We start from the raw sequence: 18,882 nt of genomic DNA, 5'->3' as shown, positions 1-18,882 counted from the left end.
ATGTTTGAAAGCATGAAAACAAGACAAAGTTTTTTAAGACTGGTTACTTATTTTTAAGTGGGGGAAAAAAGAACCACTTTTACTTTCTAAATTAATTATCTCCATTAAAAATAGTCAGGAAGGGGCTTCCCTGGTGGCGCAGTGGTTGAGAATCTGCCTGCCAATTCAGGGGACACGGGTTCAATCCCTGGTCCAGGAAGATCCCACATGCCGCGGAGCAACTAAGCCCGTGTGTCACAACTACTGAACCTGTGCTCTAGAGCCCACAAGCCACAACTATTGAGCCTGCGAGCTGCAACTACTGAAGCCCGTATGCCTAGAGCCCATGCTCCACAACAAGAGAAGCCACCACAGTAAGAAGCTGCGCACTGCAACAAAGAGTAGCCCCCGCTCACTCCAACTAGAGAAAGCCTGCGTGCAGGAATGAATACCCAACACAGCCAAAAATAAATTTAATTAATTAATTAAAAAAAAAAAAAAGTCAGGAATAAGAATGTTGAATCTGTCATCACTGCTAACTAACCTTGCTTAAAATGGGCCCAGAGAACTCTATTCCAAGACTTTTGTACTCAGCACTCTAGCATGTGGACTTAGGAAGAGGCTCCATCGTGGGAATAGAAGGGTTAATGGGACATACCTCCTGGTTGCAAAGAACTGAAATCCAGGAGCCACTTTCAGACAGTCACCTTGGCCAGGAATCAAGAGCTCTCCATTCTCCAAGAGAGGGATCAGCACGGAAACCTAAATCACAAAACCCCAGTGATAAAGCTATTAAGACAGAAGCAACAAACAAGAAAGCAAAAAAACCCTCTCGCCAAATGATGAACACGTCCTTAAAGGAAACCCTACTTCTCACAGCATGAACTGGGGTCAAATGCCAGGCGGGAATACTGGAGCCACCTACACTCCAGCAGAGAAACTTATTCATTCAGCATTCACTGAGTGCCTACTATGGACCAGAATCAAGCAAGACAGGAAAAATCCAGACATGACTGAGGCTTTACAGCCTAGAGTCTGACGGGAGACAGCCATGCAAACTACGATACAGCATGATCGGTGTGACCCCCAAGGGGTGTACAAAACGATACGTGAAGACAGAGGGTGGCTGTAGATCAGTGTGGAGTAGTTTAGAAGCAGGGCAGTGAAGCCATTCTAGAGGTAATGACATTCACTGAGTCTGAAAGTATGAAGAGGAATCAGCCTGGTTTGTTGGGAGAGCAATGGCACATTTACTCTAGGCAAAAATATTCAAATGGATAAAAATGTATATGCCTAAGAGCATGGCATGAGAGGACTCTTATGGTTAGGGCAGAACGTGCATATGAAGTAGTGGAAAAATACTAGGCTTAGAGATAAATGATAAAAGGCCTTCTGTGCTGAGCTAAGGAGTTTGAATTTTTTTCATGAAGTTGTTGAGAGGATTTTAGTCTGGAGAAAAACCTATTTTTTATTTTAGAGAATGAACTGTGCAACAATATGGAAGATAAACTGAAAGAGAGCCAGTCTGGAGGGAAAGAAGCGAAAAAGGACACCATTCAGGTAACAAAGGTAAGATGGCAGGATAGATTAGATTGACAGACAGACAGATAAAAATAAGAAGGCCTGTGCTAAGGCAGTGGGCTAGGAGGGAACAGAATAAGAGATAAGGAAAAAGTACTAAGCAATATCAGACTAAGTGAATGGGGGACTAGAGGAAGGAGACACATCAAAGTTCTGGCTTGGTAACTGTGTGGCAGGAAAGGCTGTTGCAGGAAAGAGCAGATAAGGTTCACTTTGAACATCCTGAACCTGTACCTGCTAAGGAACATCCAAGTAGAGATTTTTCAAGAAAAGTATGGACTAGACATATGGGTCTAGGGGATGTGAGTTTATAGAAGTTTGAGAAAAAAAAAAACAAAACAGTAAGAAGAACAAAGAGCCAAGGAAGAAGGCTTTAAAATATCAAGGTAATTGTATTAAGCATCCTTATTTCATACATGGCTAGGAGATGAAAGGAAAAATATTATAGGGGCAACTCCAAGATAACTCCGAAACTTGAAACAAAAGACAACCATCCTGAATGAGATCTGTAAAAGCCATAAAAGCTACCTTAAAATAGTAATTAGTTAGCAATTAGCTGAGAAGTTCTGGAAATAACAAAATAATAATCAAGGGTCCAGGTATGTTTTAAAATTAACACAACTTCACTATAATGATGATGAAGTTTAAATCAACTGAACAGCCTACCCTCTGGAACCAAATGTATTGATAGTAACAGAAGGGGAATGGTCTACACAAAATGGAACTCAAAGTACAAAAATTTTCTGATGTTTACCAGACGTTGCCCAAGGAAGATCAAGACAGAAACTAACTGTTTGGTCTTGAAATCTGGACTTGGTCATCAAAGAATGTACTTGGCTATGGCAAAGGGATAGATCCCTAGGCTTCATCATGACCTGAATGGAATATCCCTTATGTTCATCTACCTTCTTTGGCTCAAATTCTATGATTCATAACCCTAATGATTTCCCAGGTACCCTGATGTCTGAAAAAACTTCCCAGGAAAGAGAGCTATAGAAAGCGCTAAGACTCAACAAATACTTTTAAATTGGCCTTGCAGTTTATAATTCAGTTTTATTTTTAAGTCTCATTGGTAGTATTCATCCTTGGCTCTGGGCTTCTTAAGAAATCTGAGTTTCCAGCCCTATAAAACTGAGCATTAAGATCTTTGAACATGGTGGTCAAACTAAGCCAATAACCCCATTACATCTTTACCTCACTAGACTCTAAAATATGTGTGTGTCATAAGACACACACATATTTACAGCCCCTCCTTCCCCATACATTCCCCTAAACCTAAAGACCTTTCCCACCTCTCCTTCCCCCTCCCCCCTCTCTGTCTCCTCTCTCTCTCCAATCCAAGAGGGGAGAGTCCATATACAGGTAGCTTTAGGGTTCATGGTAAAAGAAAATTAAAACCAATCTCAGGAAAATCTACCCAAAGGAAGATTTTTTTCATTCTGCAATACATTTTTTTGGTCATAGTTTACAGAATACAGAATAAACATGGACTGCCTCCATAACTAAATTTTATACACATATAAAAGTGATCTTTTTGAAGTCAAAAATATACATCCAGTTTATTTTCCTTAATGGAACAAAGACAAGCAGGCTCTTATTATATCATCTCTTCTTTCATCTGTCCTCAGCCCACTGCTCTACAAATGCCATAGCTAGGGAGCTGGGTCTCAAAGTTCTCAATGTACATGCAGCATGGCTTAAGATGTTTCCCACCAAGCCTATTCTCGGAAAGTCTGTGAAATTGGTCATATTTTCAACTAAAGGAGGAAAAAAAACTACTGTGAAATTGATCACATATTCAACTATTAAAGGAAACAGTACAAGCAGAATTTTAATAATTTTCTATCAAACAAGAGATCAGCCCAGTAATCCAAGAACTCAAACCAGATTAGGTAGGTAACCAACATACCATCTCTAATGAAATACCTATGTTGTTTAAATAATCCCCCAAAATCACTATTAACACAATTCTCATTCTCTTCAAAGACAAGAAATTAGCGAGTTACTAGGGAGGTGACATACCACATCCAAGGGGGCATAGTCAATATCCTCCAGAAGGATCCAGTGTCCATTTGTGGCCGCCTGTGTCAGGGTGCCAGGCTGCCACACAAACTCTCCTGGGACATCTGTGCAGCGATACATTCCCAACAGCATCTGCAAAAAGAAGACAAAGTAATTACTGAAGCCACACACCTGAGGAGCCAATGCTACATCCTGCGATTAGTTCCATTAAACTTCCACAGGGTTATAACAGGTACCTGAGGTTTTACAGCGTGGTCCCCTCAGTTATGAGGAAGACCAATAACTATTCTCATATTCTCTTAGCAAAAACAATATTTTAATGCAAATATTCACAAGTATGCTCACCAACCAAAATCTGCCACTTCTTACTTACCTTACTGTCGGTCTGATCTCCAAGCTGGACTTTGAGAAGCTGAGGGGGCTTCCTTCTACCTGTCATTGCAGCTAAATGTTCAACTAAGGAAGTTTTCCCACATCCAATTGGTCCTTCCAACAGCACAGCATTCTGAGAAGCCACTGCCATAGCCAGGGTCTGAAGATTTTTGCAGACTGACTCAACCAGCACGTAAGACCTAAAGGCCAGCTCCTGTTCCCGAGAAGAACTCCTACTACTGGCCTACGGAGGCAAGTGAAAAATAAAAGGCATATCAAGAAGAGTCTTTCCACCAAAGGGCACAGGTTAATTTCTACAACAGTGCTTCCACCGGCTTTTACATAAACCTCTGCGAATAAATTGGTAGTACAGGACCTATAATAACAACAAGTATGCTATCCAAAGTAAGGATCTGACTTTTTCACTTTCCTGTCTCCCCCCTACTCCAACTCTCGGGAGAAGGGTGGGAACTCACTAACAAATTTAAGAAAAAAGTCTCCCAAACTTTAAGAAGCCACAAAAGTTGACACACGGGATGGGAGCAAACCTCATCTCTCATGACTGGATTTTTGTTTTTCTTTATCTTACCATATTCTAGGATTTCACGTCTAAGATCAAGAATGTACAATACACTTATGAGACCATCAGGGGAGTAAGGACACTAAAAGGATATACTATAAAACTGTTCAATTTTTTCCAGGTGTAATAAAGAGTTCTGGGAATATTTTTTAAGTCCTTTTTTTCTTTTTTTAAAAAATTTTATTGAAGTATAGTTGATTTACAATGTTGTGTTAATTTCTGCTATACAGCAAAGTGATTCAGCTATACATATATTCTTTTTCATTATGGTTAATCACAGGACAATGAATATAGTTCCCTTATATTATATATACATCCTATATATAATAGTTTGCATAAAGTCCTTTCCTTTTATACACACACACACACGTATGTACACACACACTAAACTACAAGTATACCTCAAAGATTTTGCAGGTTGAATTCCAAACCACAGCAATAAACCAAATACCATAATGAAGCAAGTCACACAAAATTTTCGGTTTCCCAGTGCACATACAAGTTATGTTTACACTACACTGTGGTCTATTAAGTGTACAATATAGCTTTATGTCTTAAAGACAATGTACATACCTTAATTTAAAAATACTTTATTGCTAAAAATGCTAACCATCATCTGAGACTTCACCAAGTTGTAATCTTTGCAACAGTAACATCAAAGACCACCAGTCACAGATCACCATAACAAATATAAATAATGAAACAGTTTTAAATATTTCAAGAATTACCAAAATGTGACACAGAGACACAAAGTGAGCAAATGCTGTTGGAAAAATGACACCAACAGACTTGCTCAAGACAGGGTTGCCACAAACCTTTTAAAAAAAAAAAAAAATGCAATATCTGAGAAGCACAATAAAACAAGGTATGCCTATATATAGGTAAGAAATGATGTGGTATCTGGGAGTTGCTTCGAAATAATACGGTGTGAGGACAGTGTTCAGAAATATAAATGCAACATAACTGATCATGAATTTATAATTACTGAAGCTGAATGATGGGTACATGTGGATTCATCACACTATTGTTTCTACTTTGGAATACATTTAACATTTTCCATAACAAAAAGTAAAATAATAATAATAATAATAATGCACCCAATATGTTTAATGGGTAGTTTCAATTTTGCAAGATGAAAAAGTTCTGGAGTTCGCTAACAATGTGAACATACTTAACACCACTGAAGAGCACACTTAAAAATGGTAAAGATGGTAAATGTTACATTCATTTTACCACAATTTAAACAAATTTTAATAACAATGGACCTAATATGACACAGAAAAAAGGACCTCTTGGAAAAGTGCAATGATTATTAACTTTCAAGGAATAGTAAATTCTCAAACATAGCTTTTCCCCTAAAGATATGTGAGGACAAAATGAGATTCAGAGCTGGAAGTTCTCGAACTTTTTGCAGAGCTGTTACTCTTAGCAACTTGCAGGCAGGCTGGGCTGTAGCTCCATTCTGCACTTCTGTCCCAGTGCTCTGCCACTGCCGCCCAGTATATCAAGCCTACCCCAACCAGAATCCTTCCCTATGTTAAAGTTCTAATGCTCCAAACCTAATCTATGTTAGGAGAGTGGTTAAAGAGGGGTGGGGAGGTCTTCCTGACCAGAGGGAAACACAAGGCGCTTTGGAAATGCTGGCGTCTCAGTGCTGATGACAGAGATATTTAGCTTATGAATAATCATGCAGCTGTACACTTAAGACATGCACTTTTTTATATCTATATTATACTTACCTTTTTAATTTTGTACTTCCCAGATACAAACTGATAGTTCAAGGAATGACTCAGGACTTGTTCCAGGAAGAAAACTGGGTGGGTCTGACCATCAGACAAAGTGACAATTGACTAAAGACTGCTGGGGAAAAACAGACTGGTTCCCAATGTTCCCAGATTATGGAACCAGACTCTGATTTACAAGACTTTCCAAAGTGTAGTCTGGAGGCACACTCTTGCAAAGGTCATTTGCTATGGCAGGGGAAGAGTTCACTACAGATGCTAGCCTGTCACACAACAGGCAAAGAGAATATTCTGACAGAAAGAGGCTGGGGAGTTATACCTGGGCCTAGCTCCATCTCTGCCAAAGGACAGCCCACGGGTCCTGGGCAAGTCATTCTGCCTTAGTTTTACATAAATATGGTATCACAACGTGGGCCACCCAACTTCAAACAGCTGTTGTAGCAAGTAAATGAAGTCATACATGGAAGAGCTTTGCTAAAGTTAAAAGCTTTTGCATAGGCATCATTACAATTTCTGACTTCACACTAAACAGGGAGAAAGTGACTATCAAAGAGGAGGGTCCTGGGTGAACTTCTCTTACTCTCTCCTTGAACACTTCTATAAGTGGAACAGTAACCTGGGAAACTCGATTTGGCTCACACCTAGAACACAGAGCCCAGCCAAGGAAAGATGCACACTCAGTGTTTGGATGGAGGAGGGCACACACGCCACTGCTGTCAACATACCTGCTCTCCAGGGGCTGGCGGCTGCCCAGGCAGCACCACACCACAGACAGCAGTCACCCTGGAGGAGAGGTCAGCTGAAACAAGGTGTCCTTGTAAATACTGCAGCTCCTTCTCCTTACGCCAAAGGGAGGCTTCTGGATTGGCCAACACCAAGGCTTTCTCTAAGTCCTGCAGCTGGGCCTCTTCTAGTAACCTGAGGAAAATGAGGATCTCATCAACTACTCTAACGCCCAGTAAAGCCACATCGAGATCTCCAGGAATGCTCCTGCTTACCTTAACCTGAAATGGATCAGTTCCTCACTATTAAAAATCTTCTTAAGGAATGATAACTTGTGCTCTTCATTCATACAGGTGACCAAAGAAAGACAATTGGCTGTGTACCTGGAGAAAACCAAAGTATATAAACTCAGGACCTGCAGCTGATTCTAAAGAATAAAGAAAATTTGCTAGCCAACTGAAGACTAGAAAAGGAAATCTTATAATTAACACAGGGAAGGGTAGAAAACACAAATCAGGCAAAATAAATTCACCTAATGGAACACAAAACAATGGAATTCCACTCATACCATCTGATTTCCCTCTGAAATGACACGTGAAAGGGAATAAGAACCCCAAAAGGACCAGAACAAAAATGACGCCTTTTAAAAGGTTCCCCTTCCCTCCTCATGCACACAACTCCAGACTCCCTCAACCATCCCCACACTAGAAGCACAGGAACAGCCCAACAGCTACGCACCAGCGGACCAAGGTGTCATGGCTCCTGAGGAGTGGGATGCACACGCTCCAGTCCCAGAGCTCCCGGAACACAGACTGCTCTTGCTGCAGAAACTTGTAAGCTGCTTCCATCAGGTCCCGGAGCTTCATCCGCCTGCGCCCATACCGGACTGGATTTGCATCCGAGCTCTCTAGGAAGAGTCTTTGAAAGACTGGAGAAGTGTCCTTGAAATACTTCAGGGCAAACCTTCAGAAAGAAAAAGAACTTTCATGGCTTGGTAAGAATATCGAAGTATACATATCCACTTAATGAGACAACGGAACATAACAGTAACTCCCAAGGGTTTGAGAACCAAAAGAGATGAATGCTTAAAGCCACCTAGTCCTAAGATTATATTCTGTTCAAGTTCAGGAACCAGAATTGCAGCATGAGATATCTAAGAGGAAACAAAAACCACAAGAATTTATCACAAGTGTTTACTACTGAAAATAAACTCATTTTCAACAAATATTTATTGACTTCTCACTATGAGTCAGACACTGTGTTTCAGACACTGTGTTAAGTCCTGGAGATACAAAACCAAGAAGATACTTTCCTTGAGGAGCTTGCTACCTAGGAAGGAAGAGAGTCACAGAAACAAGGAGAGGCACAAAGAAAACAGATTCAACTGAACCTGGGAGAGTCAAGAAGAGATGCTTTGGCTGCACCTTAAAAGATGAAGAGGTGATCCTCATGAGAGGCAGTAAGATTGGAAAAGAGGGACAAAAAGCTACAAGACATACAGGAAATAATTAACAATGGCAATAGTAAGTCCTTCTGTATCAGTAATTACTTTTAATGTAAATGGTTTACTCACAATCAAAAGACACAGATTGGCTCAATGGATATAAAAAAAAAAAAACAGCATCAAACTGTATGCTATGTGCAAGAAACCCACTCTGGATCTAAGACTACACATAGGGTGTAAGTGAAGAGATTTAAAAAAAAATTCCATGCAAATGGTAATCCAAAGAGAGCAGGAGTGACTATATTAATATCAGTCAAAACAGACTTTAAATGGATAGAATAATGAGACAGAAGATCAATAAGGAAACAGAGGACTTGAACAACACACAACACTATAGACCAAAGGGACCTAACAGACGCATACAGAATACTCTACCCAGCAACAGCAGAATATATATTCTTCTCACATGCACATGGAACATTCTCCAGGATAGGGCACATGTAAGGACGCAAAACAAGTCTCAACAAACTTTAAAGTACTGAAATTACACAAAATACCTTTTGTATAATAATACAAAATATTACAACAGAATGAAACTAGAAACCAACAGCAGAAAGAAAACTGGAAAATCCTCAAATATGTGGAAATTAAACAACACACTCTTAAACAACCAATGGATCAAATAAGAAGTCACAAAGAAAATTAGAAAGGACCTTGAAACAAATGAAAAGAAAAATACAACACACCAAAACCTATGGGATACAGCAAGAGCAATGGTAAGAGGGAAGTTTATAGCTACAAACATGTATATTTTAGAAGATCTCAAGCTAACAACCTAACTTTACACCTCAAGTAACTAAAAAAAGAATAAACTAAACCCAAAGCTAACAAAAGAAAGGAAATAATAAAGATTAGAGCAGAGATACAGACTAGAAAAACAACAGGGAAAAAAATCAACAAAACTAAGCGTTGGTTTTTGAAAAGATCAAGAAAAGTGATACACTCTTAGGTTAACTAAGAAAAAAATAGAAGGCTCAAAAAAACAACAGAGGGCTTCCCTGGTGGTGCAGTGGTTGAGAGTCTGCCTGACAATGCAGGGGACGTGGGTTCGAGCCCTGGTCTGGGAGGATCCCACATGCCGCGGAGCAGCTGGGCCCGTGAGCCACAACTACTGAGCCTGCGCGTCTGGAGCCTGTGCTCTGCAACGGGAGAGGCCACAATAGTGGGAGGCCTGCGCACCGCGACGAAGAGTGGCCCCCGCTCGCCGCAACTAGAGAAAGCCCTTGCACAGAAACGAAGACCCAACACAGCTAAAAATAAATAAATAATTAATTAATTAAAAAAAAAAAAAAACCCCAGAAATGAAAGAGGGGACATTACGGTTGCCACAGATATAAAATAGACTATAAGGAATACTATGAGGGAATTCCCTGGCAGTTCAGTGGTTAGGGCTCCATGCTTCCACTGCAGGGGGCATGGGTTCAATCCTTGGTGGGGGAACTTAAGATCCCACATGCCACATGGCGTGGCCAAAAACAAAAAAAAAACCACAGACACACACAAAAAATGAACAATTGTTGGTATGGCTGTGGAAAAGCTGGAACCCTTGTGCACTGTTGGCAGGATAACATGGTGCAACTCCATGGAAAACAGTACAGAGGTTCCTTTAAAAAAAAAACAAAAACAAAAAAACAACAGGGGGCTTCCCTGGTGGCGCAGTGGTTAAGAATCCACCCACCAATGCAGGGTACACGGGTTCGAGCCCTGGTCCGGGAAGATCCCACATGCCGCGGAGCAACTAAGCCCATGCGCCAAAACTACTGAGCCTGTGCTCTAGAGCCTGTGAGTCACAACTACTGAAGCCCACGCACCTAGAGCCCGTGCTCCGCAACTAGAGAAGCTGCCACAATAAGCAGCCGGCGCACCACAATGAAGAGTAGCCCCTGCTCGCCACAACTAGAGAAAGCCTGCGCGCAGCAACAAAGACCCAACGCAGTCAGCCAGCCATCCATCCATCCATAAATAAATAAATAAATACATACATACATACATACATACATAAATTTTATTTAAAAAATAATAATAAATAGGGACTTCCCTGATGGCGCAGTGGATAAGACTGTGCTCCCAATGCAGGGGGCCTGGGTTTGTTCCCTGGTCAGGGAACTAGATCCCACGTGCATGCTGCAACTAAGAGTTCACATGCCACAACTAAGGAGCCTGCCTGCCACAACTAAGACCTGGCACAACCAAATAAATAAATAAATATTTACAAAAATAAAACTAGTATATCTTTTTTTCACCACAAAGCAAACATACTAATTTAATTACAGATTGAAATACAGTGACTCACATGATGCACTTATCCATGTGGCCCAGCAATCCCACTTCTAGGTATATAGCCAAAAGAACTGAAAGCAGGGTCTCAAAGAGATTTTTGCACACGCATGTTCATAACAGCACTATTCACAATAGCCAAGAAGTGGAAGCAACCCAAATGTCTTTTGACAGATGAATCAATAAAACTGTGGTATATACATACAATGCAATACTGTGTAAACTTAAAAAGGAAGTAAATCCTGTCACATTCAACAGCATATATGAACCTTTAGGACATTACGCTAAGTAAAGTAAGCCAACCATAAAAGGATAAATACTGTATGATTTCATTTATATTAGGTATCTAAAGTAGTCAAATTCACAGATACAGAAAGCAGAATGGTGATTACCCAGGGGCTGGGGGAAGGAGCACGGGGGAATTGTTTAGAGAGTATAAAGTTTCAGTATTGCAAGATGAAAAACGTCTGGAGATCTGTTTTACAACAATGCAAATATATTTAACACTACTGAATTGCATACTTAAAAATGGTTAAGATGGCAAATTTTATGATTTTTTTTACCATAATAAAAAAAAGTATGTGCATTTTTAAGAATGAAAATAAACTTTAAAAACTTAAACATACTCTACAGAATTTATGTATACTGCAAACATGGTGATTCTCAGTAGATTCAGATAGTAAATGATGTAGAAGCACATCCTTGTTGTTTCTACTGTACTCCTTGGCATGTTGAGTAGAAGGAAACCCAGGAAGTTTGAAAAGGAATCAAAGCAAACTCCTCTGTGCCCTGTATGTATTGGTCTACAATGAAAGCTATTGGTTTAGTTCTTTCTGTACTCTCATTACCCAGGTCTACTATGAAGTGGGACTAGAACAGGGAGTATGTCAACAGTAGGTATTCCTATCCCAAATGTAAAGCTAAGGAAACTGAAGTGGTTAGTTTATTTGCTCAAGGTCACAAAGCTACTAAGCGTAGAGAGGCTATCTGAATCCAGGCTTTCCAACTCCACAATCAGATGTGTGATTCAGTTGCTCTACTACAGACATGAAGAAAGTGGATTCATCAAGAGTTGGGGTTTTCTAGATAGATAAGAACACTGAACCGACAGACAAAAAAGCAGATATTAATAGAAAGACAGCAACCATAAGGTCAAAAATAGAATTTTAAGCCACATAAGGAAGGTACAAACTGGAAAGAGCTGATTAACAGGAAGAAAGAATTGGCAGTCCCAGTGAGGAGAAAGGCTAGTGTCTTGAGTGAACTAGTGGGAGAGGAGATGGCAGTCTGGGAACGGAGCGTTTGAGCCAGTGACTTGTAAGGTGGTGGTGCAGATGTGAGCTAGACCCAGGGTGTGACCACTGCAGTGAGCAGAGTAGGTGAAATGAACACAGAAGTCCACTGGAGATTAACTAGTCAAGGAACAACGGAGTCAGCACTGCATGGATATTCCAAGTGTGACACAGGAGCTGGGGTGGGGAAGAAGACGATGGGCCAGTTGCCAAGTTCTTCAAAGACGGAAGAGGAGCTCGGAAGTTCATCAGTGATCACAAGAAAGCAGCAGCAGAAAATAAAGCAGAAGACGGCAGGTGTCATGGCAACAAGAATGTCCAGAACACTTCACAGAACAGAAAGGAGGACACCCATTAAACATGCAGACTGTGAGGGATGTGGAGGGTGCGATTAAAGATTCCCTTCCCGGTTAAGGACCAACACAGACACAGTATCAAGACCACCGTAAATCAGTGAAGACAAGGAAGCAAAAGTAACATTCAGAGAAGAGGCTAAGTATACAGGGGAGTGTGCAGGTTATGGAGCACACGCAGTGAAAGGGTTTGGGTGAGGGAAGAGGCCTGGATGTCAGCTGGGTGGGACGATACAAAATGAGAATTCAGGAGATGGGTGGGAAGGCTTGGACTTCAATGAGCAAGCCAGGCCAACAGGAATAAAGGCTTTGTACATTAACGCTCATGATATTCTAAAGGAGACTGGACAACTGGGTCTCAGGAGATTCAGCTGTGGGGACTTCCCTGGTGGTTCAGTGGTTAGGACTCCCCGCTACCACTGCAGGGGGCACAGGTTCAATCCCTGGTTGGGGAACTGAGATTCTGCATGCCGAGCAGCACAGCCAGAAAAAAAAAAAGATTCAGCTGTGGCTTGGAAGAGAGACATGGCAGCTGTAGTGTGGGAGGCTGGTCGTCCACTAGCTCATGGGCAGCTGGTGTTGGCAGTGCACGTGGAATCAATCGACAGCAACAAACATGTAGGAGATAAGCAGTAACCAAGTCATCAACCCGACCCAAGAGGTCTTTGACGATAAGGGGAAATGAACAGAGCGGACTGGCAATGGCTGTAAACCTGTGTAGTAGAAGGCTTCCCCATAGGGGAAACAGACTGTGGTCCACTGTAAGTATACAAAAGGAGGATGGGTTGATATTCCCTCCTGAACTTAGGTGACTACAGCACCCTTTTCTCTAGAGACCCATCATTTTCAGAAAGTGCTCTAAAATTCTGATCCAGGCAGTGATGGATGGACCAGTAAAGCATACTTAGGCAGAGAATAACATGATCAGATGTTTCCCTGGAGAATATTCGAAGTCTATGGAGAATGGTCTCTTTCCTGGGATAAAACAAAGAGTCATAAGGTCTAAAATGCAACAAGAAACACTATCCAGTTAAACGTCTAATCTTGGATCAGCCACTTACTTGGGCAACTCAGCATCTAGAAGTAAGACCTGTGGTCCAGTTCTGGCTCTGACACTTAGAACAACTTAGTTAACTTAGTCAACCCTCGAAAGATTTGAAATGGGACTAAGAGTGCCTGAATATGTCACAGTACAAAGATTAAAAAGATAATGTTTATCTACTTACTTAAATACTCTAAAGCCTGTATAAATATGTGTTATTACTAAAATACCACCATTCTGTTCCAAAATCCACACTCCTAATTCACACAGCAGATCCACAGATTTTCATGCCCAAGGATGTTCAATGTCACGTTATACATCAAAAATTCAAAAACAACCTAATTGCCCAACAAACGGATAAGAAGTGGTAAAATACTACACAACTTTTTTTTTTTTTTTTTTTTTTAATTTATTTATTTTTGGCTGTGTTGGGTCTTCGTTTCTGTGCGAGGGCTTTCTCTAGTTGTGGCAAGCGGGGGCCACTCTTCATCGCGGTGCGCGGGCCTCTCACTGGCACGGCCTCTCTTGTTGCGGAGCACAGGCTCCAGACGCGCAGGCTCAGTAGTTGTGGCTCACGGGCCTAGCCGCTCCGCGGCATGTGGGATCTTCCCGGACCAGGGCTTGAACCCATGTCCCCTGCATTGGCAGGCAGATTTTTAACCACTGCGCCACCAGGGAAGCCCTACACAACTTTTAAAACAACTTTATTTACTGATGCAAAGATGTCCATATGTGACTAAATTTAAAAACAAGATGCAAGTTAAAAATTATAATATGTGTTTTTATTAAAATTAGTATATAGTCAAATGTTTGTTTTTAGATTTTATTAAAATTTTATTTTGAATATATGCACACAAATGTTCTAAAATTTGCTGTGGGGACGGTTGCACATACCTGTGAATATACTAAAAACCACTGAATTGTACACTTACGTGGTATATAAACTACATCTCAATAAAGCTATTTTTAAAATGTGTGCACGTAAATATATCAGTGTGCACAATCTCAGATGGGTGCAAGAGTAAGAAAAAGAAAAGGGATTTGGGAGGAAACATACCAAACATAGCAGTTATCTCTGGAGAGTAGGATTTCTGGGTGGAGAGAGAGGACCTTTTGCTTTTTACGATTCTGTATTATTGAGTGTTACTTGAATATATTGCTTTTGTAATTAAAAGAGGATGTTCTTTTCCTCAGAAGAATGCCGCCAGAATAAGTAAAATAATTCTTGAAGGGGGGAAAAAGTCTAAAATTAAGTGTGTGTTACCTTGAACACAGTTTTGAAGCAGAGGTTTATAAAAGCATAACTACTTTTGGTCCCTCATTCCACTCTATGCCAGCCTGATTTCAGCATTATTGTCCATATATGTACAGCACTTTACACATGAAGCATGCTCTACCATAGCATTCCACCTGCTGTTGTTCACAAAAGACCATTACTAGGCCCACCTATTATTGCTCTTTCCAATCAAAGACATAGCACTAATGTGGATCCACATGTCCAGGACAAACTGACAGCAAATGCGAAACTGAAGCCAAGAAATTAACCCAGTACAACCCAAAGGAACTTAGGTGATTACCGTAGTCCCCCCCTTATCCACGGGGGATGGGTTCCAAGACCCGGAGTGGATGCCTGTCACCACAGATAGTACTGAACTCTATACACACTTTTTTCCTATACATACATGCTTATGATAAAGTTTAATTTATAAATCAGGCACAGAATATCCAAATTGTCAGCAACACTACTCCTGTGCTTTGGGGCCATTATTAAGTAAAATAAAGGTTACTTGAACACAAGCACTTTAATACCACAACACAGATGGCTACTAAGTGACTAGTGGGTGGGTAGCAAATACAGCATGGATATGCTAGAGAAAGAGATGACTCATCCCGGGCAGGACAGCACAAGATTTCATTATACTACTCAGAACAGCATGCAACTTAAAACTTATGAACTGTTTATTTCTGGAATTTTCCATCTAATTTTTTTGGGTACGACTGACTTCAGGTAACTGCAACCACGGGAAACAAAACCACAGATAAAGGGGGACTGCTGTATTCTTTCCCTCCTGGGAGTATAAATATAATCATTAGCTATAACATGCTGTTCAGATCAAGTTCTGTGTAAATCAGTCAACAAATACATGAATGGCTCCAACAGGATGAGTGGGCAGCACCACAAAGTAGAAAAAAAGAGCATGGGCTTTGGAAGCAGCTAACCTAGGACTGAATTCCAGCTCTGCCACTTTCTAGCAAAGGGACTTTGGGCAAGTTATTTAGCATCTCTGAGCCTCAGTCTCCTCATCTGGAAAATGGGAATAACACCTAACCTCTGAGGGTTGGAGACAATGACAATAAAATGCGACAGTGGTTGTTGTAGTCCTCATCATTAATGAAAGGCAGTTTCCACAAGATTTGCATGCCATGGTTGAAAGGACAGTGTGTTAAAGGGACTCGCAAGGACCAGGGAGAGGGGAGAAACAAGAAAGGGGGAGCAAACTAAAAAAGCAAAGAACTAAAAGGTGCAAAATATAAGAGTAAAGTACAATCAGAACTTAAAAGTAAGGTTACACTCAAGAGAGAACACTAAGGGGAAAAAAAAAAATCACCACATAATGTAGTATTAGCCATATGAAACCATCTACAAAGCTACAGCTGAAGAAATCCGGGAACACAAGAATGGAAAGTTAGGAACAGAATTAGATGATTTTTCAAAAATAGAACTTTGAAATCTAAACTAGTGTATCAGAATAGAGAAAGCATCAACAGACCAGGAGTGTTCTCACAGAGTCCTGCTAAAGAATCTGCCAAAGAGTAAAAAATGCATTCAAGGACTGCAGATGTAAAAACAGTAATGAACAAATAACAACAACAAAATGGTAATTATGTGAGGTGAAGGATGTGTTGACTAATGTTACTATAGTAAACATTTCACAATACGTGTATCAAATCGCCACACTGTACACCTTAAACTTACACAGTGTTATAGGTCAATTGTATCTCAAAAAAGCTTAGGGAAAGGGGGACCAGTAATGAACCACTAGCATAAGCAAGGGAATAAAAAGAAATACCTCGTTACTACTGAGACACCTGATGGAAACTCCAAATAGGTACGCACCCTGGCCTCAGAAAGAGGTGTGAACCCGAAAATGAATGCCATTAGGATCCGAGGGAGCCTGACTGGGTTCCTCCTCTCCAGTCTCTCTCTTCTAGATTTTCATCCCCATCTCATCTCTCACCTGTGCATTCTTCCACTCCTCACTCTTCCTCCACAATCTGCACAGTACGAAACCTTCTCTAATTTCCAAGAGGATAACACACTCATTTTTCTTAGCTTAATGATTTCCTTGCTTCCCTTAAGTATTTGGCTCACACCTCTATTAATGTATTGTATCCTATTGTTTGCAAGTACAGAAACTCATTACGTTGGACTTTCTCACCCCCATGACGTGGCCCAGAGCTTAAAGGGAGGACTCATATTTACCTACTGAATAAATGACTGCATCCTATCTAAATATATTAGGTATATTCCTAATACATTAGGTAAATTCCCAAACAGGAAATTTAGAGCACGAGCCAAACTAATCAGCTACATTTCTTAAAACTAAAAATCGAAATCCCATTCCACATCACTACCTATATAGTTCATTTCATATCATGCATTGACTCATCATTTACACACACTTACACATGGTGCTTTTTTTTTTTTTTCCTTGTTTTTAAGTTACTCCATCACGGGCACCTTTGTAGCTGCATTATATCATTTCCGGAACAAGGTGAGAACATAAGTAAAATATACTGCCTTGGCAAAAAGAAAAGAAAAAGTAGGAGTGTGCCTCACATTCACTGAATATGAACATAAAATCTGAAGCTGATGGGAAAGCAGATGTAGCCGATCCATCATTTCAATGATTCTCAAGCACAGCCCTAGAGGACTCCACCACTAAGGCTCAAGAGAAGTGGGGTTGAAGTCACTCACGCATCAGTCCTACAGGGCAAGCACAGGACAGTCAGCACACCCTGTGAAACGGTACCACAGTCAAGCACACCTAAGTGATTAAAGCTCCCAGTGAGGCCACAATCCAGATCCTCAATCAACCCAGAGGATAAGCTCCTGATACCTCGTACGACGGTGATCTTTAACTTTGCTGTATATGTTTTAGTCCCATCAAACTGGGCCCATTTTTTTTTTTTTTGCTACTCTTTTAGAAAAGCTCACACAAATTATGGTTTCCCCAAGCCTTCATTTCTTATTACCTCATCCAAGGACTAGACTAGAGATTATACTTCCAGGAAAGCCAAAGTGTACTTACTGTGTTGACGAAGACTAATAATAAGAGATGCTCTACTGAGTGAACTAAGTCAGACAGAGAAAGACAAAATATCACGTGATATCGCTTAAATGTGGAATCTAAAAAAATGGTACAAATGAACCTATTTACAAAACAGAAATTGAGTCACAGATGTAGAAAACAAACTTATGATTACCAAGCGGGAAAAGGGGAAGATAAACTGGGAGACTGGGATTGACATATACACACTACTGTATATAAAAGATAACTGATAACAACCTACTGTAGGCTTCCCTGGTGGCGCAGTGATTAAGAATCCACCTGCCAATGCAGGGGACACGGGTTCGAGTCCTGGCCCAGGAAGATCCCACATGCCGCGGAGCAACTAAGCCCGTGCACCACAACTACTGAGCCTGCGCTCTAGAGCCCGCGAGCTACAACTACTGAGCCCGCATGCCACAACTACTGAAGCCCGTGCGCCTAGAGCCCGTGCTCTGCAACAAGCGAAGCCACCGCAGTGAGAAGCCTGTGCACTGCAACGAAGAGTAGCCCCCGCTTACCACAACTAAAGAAAGCCTGCGCAGCAACAAAGACCCAACGCAGCCAAAATAAATAAATAAATAAATAAATAAGTTTATGGGGAAAAAAAGAAAAAGAACCTACTGTATAGCACAGAGAACTCTATTCGGTCCTCTGTAATGACCTATATGGGAATGGAGTCTGGAAGAGAGTGGATATATGTACATGTATGGCTGATTCACTTTACTGTACAGCAGAAACTAACACAACATTGTTAACCAACTATACTCCAATAAAAAAATTAATTAGGACTACCCTGGTGGCGTAGTGGTTAAGAATCAGCCTGTCAGGGCAGGGGACACGGGTTCGAGCCCTGGTCCAGGGAGATCTCACATGCCGTGGAGTAACTAAGCCCGAGTGCTGCCAACTACTGAGCCTGTGCTCTGGAGCCCACGTGCCACAACTACTGAAGCCCGTGTGCCTAGAGCCTGTGCTCCGCAACAAGAGAAGCCACCAGGATGAGAAGCCCGCGCACCACAATGAAGAGTAGCCCCCACTCGCCGCAACTAGAGAAAGCCTGCACGCAGCAATGAAGACCCAACGT

At 41.1% G+C, this 18,882-nt stretch overlaps 1 protein-coding gene across 4 annotated transcripts in view; it reads right to left on the bottom strand.

Moving 5' to 3' along the window:
• Nucleotides 1-18,882, bottom strand: part of MDN1 (midasin AAA ATPase 1) — a 160,786-nt gene that overhangs the window by 132,653 nt on the left and 9,251 nt on the right. For all 4 annotated transcript variants that reach the window (XR_014267738.1, XR_014267739.1, XR_014267740.1 and 1 more), the window contains exons 3-8: nucleotides 7,738-7,962; nucleotides 7,275-7,382; nucleotides 7,002-7,194; nucleotides 3,956-4,198; nucleotides 3,583-3,714; nucleotides 638-741 (exon numbers count right to left, since the gene is read on the bottom strand). Coding sequence is in view for 1 of the 4 variants with exons in the window: in XM_082475781.1 (XP_082331907.1) it covers nucleotides 638-741; nucleotides 3,583-3,714; nucleotides 3,956-4,198; nucleotides 7,002-7,194; nucleotides 7,275-7,382; nucleotides 7,738-7,962 (1,005 nt within the window). In the remaining 3 variants the exon portion in view is untranslated. The remainder of the gene's footprint in view (nucleotides 1-637; nucleotides 742-3,582; nucleotides 3,715-3,955; nucleotides 4,199-7,001; nucleotides 7,195-7,274; nucleotides 7,383-7,737; nucleotides 7,963-18,882) is intronic.

The sequence above is a fragment of the Balaenoptera physalus genome, assembly GCF_965194825.1.
Source record: "Balaenoptera physalus genome assembly, chromosome: 9".
NCBI classification, from domain to species: Eukaryota; Metazoa; Chordata; class Mammalia; order Artiodactyla; family Balaenopteridae; genus Balaenoptera; species Balaenoptera physalus.
The sequence above is the reverse complement of the archived record's forward strand: the minus strand, read 5'-3'. Positions and strand labels throughout refer to the sequence as shown.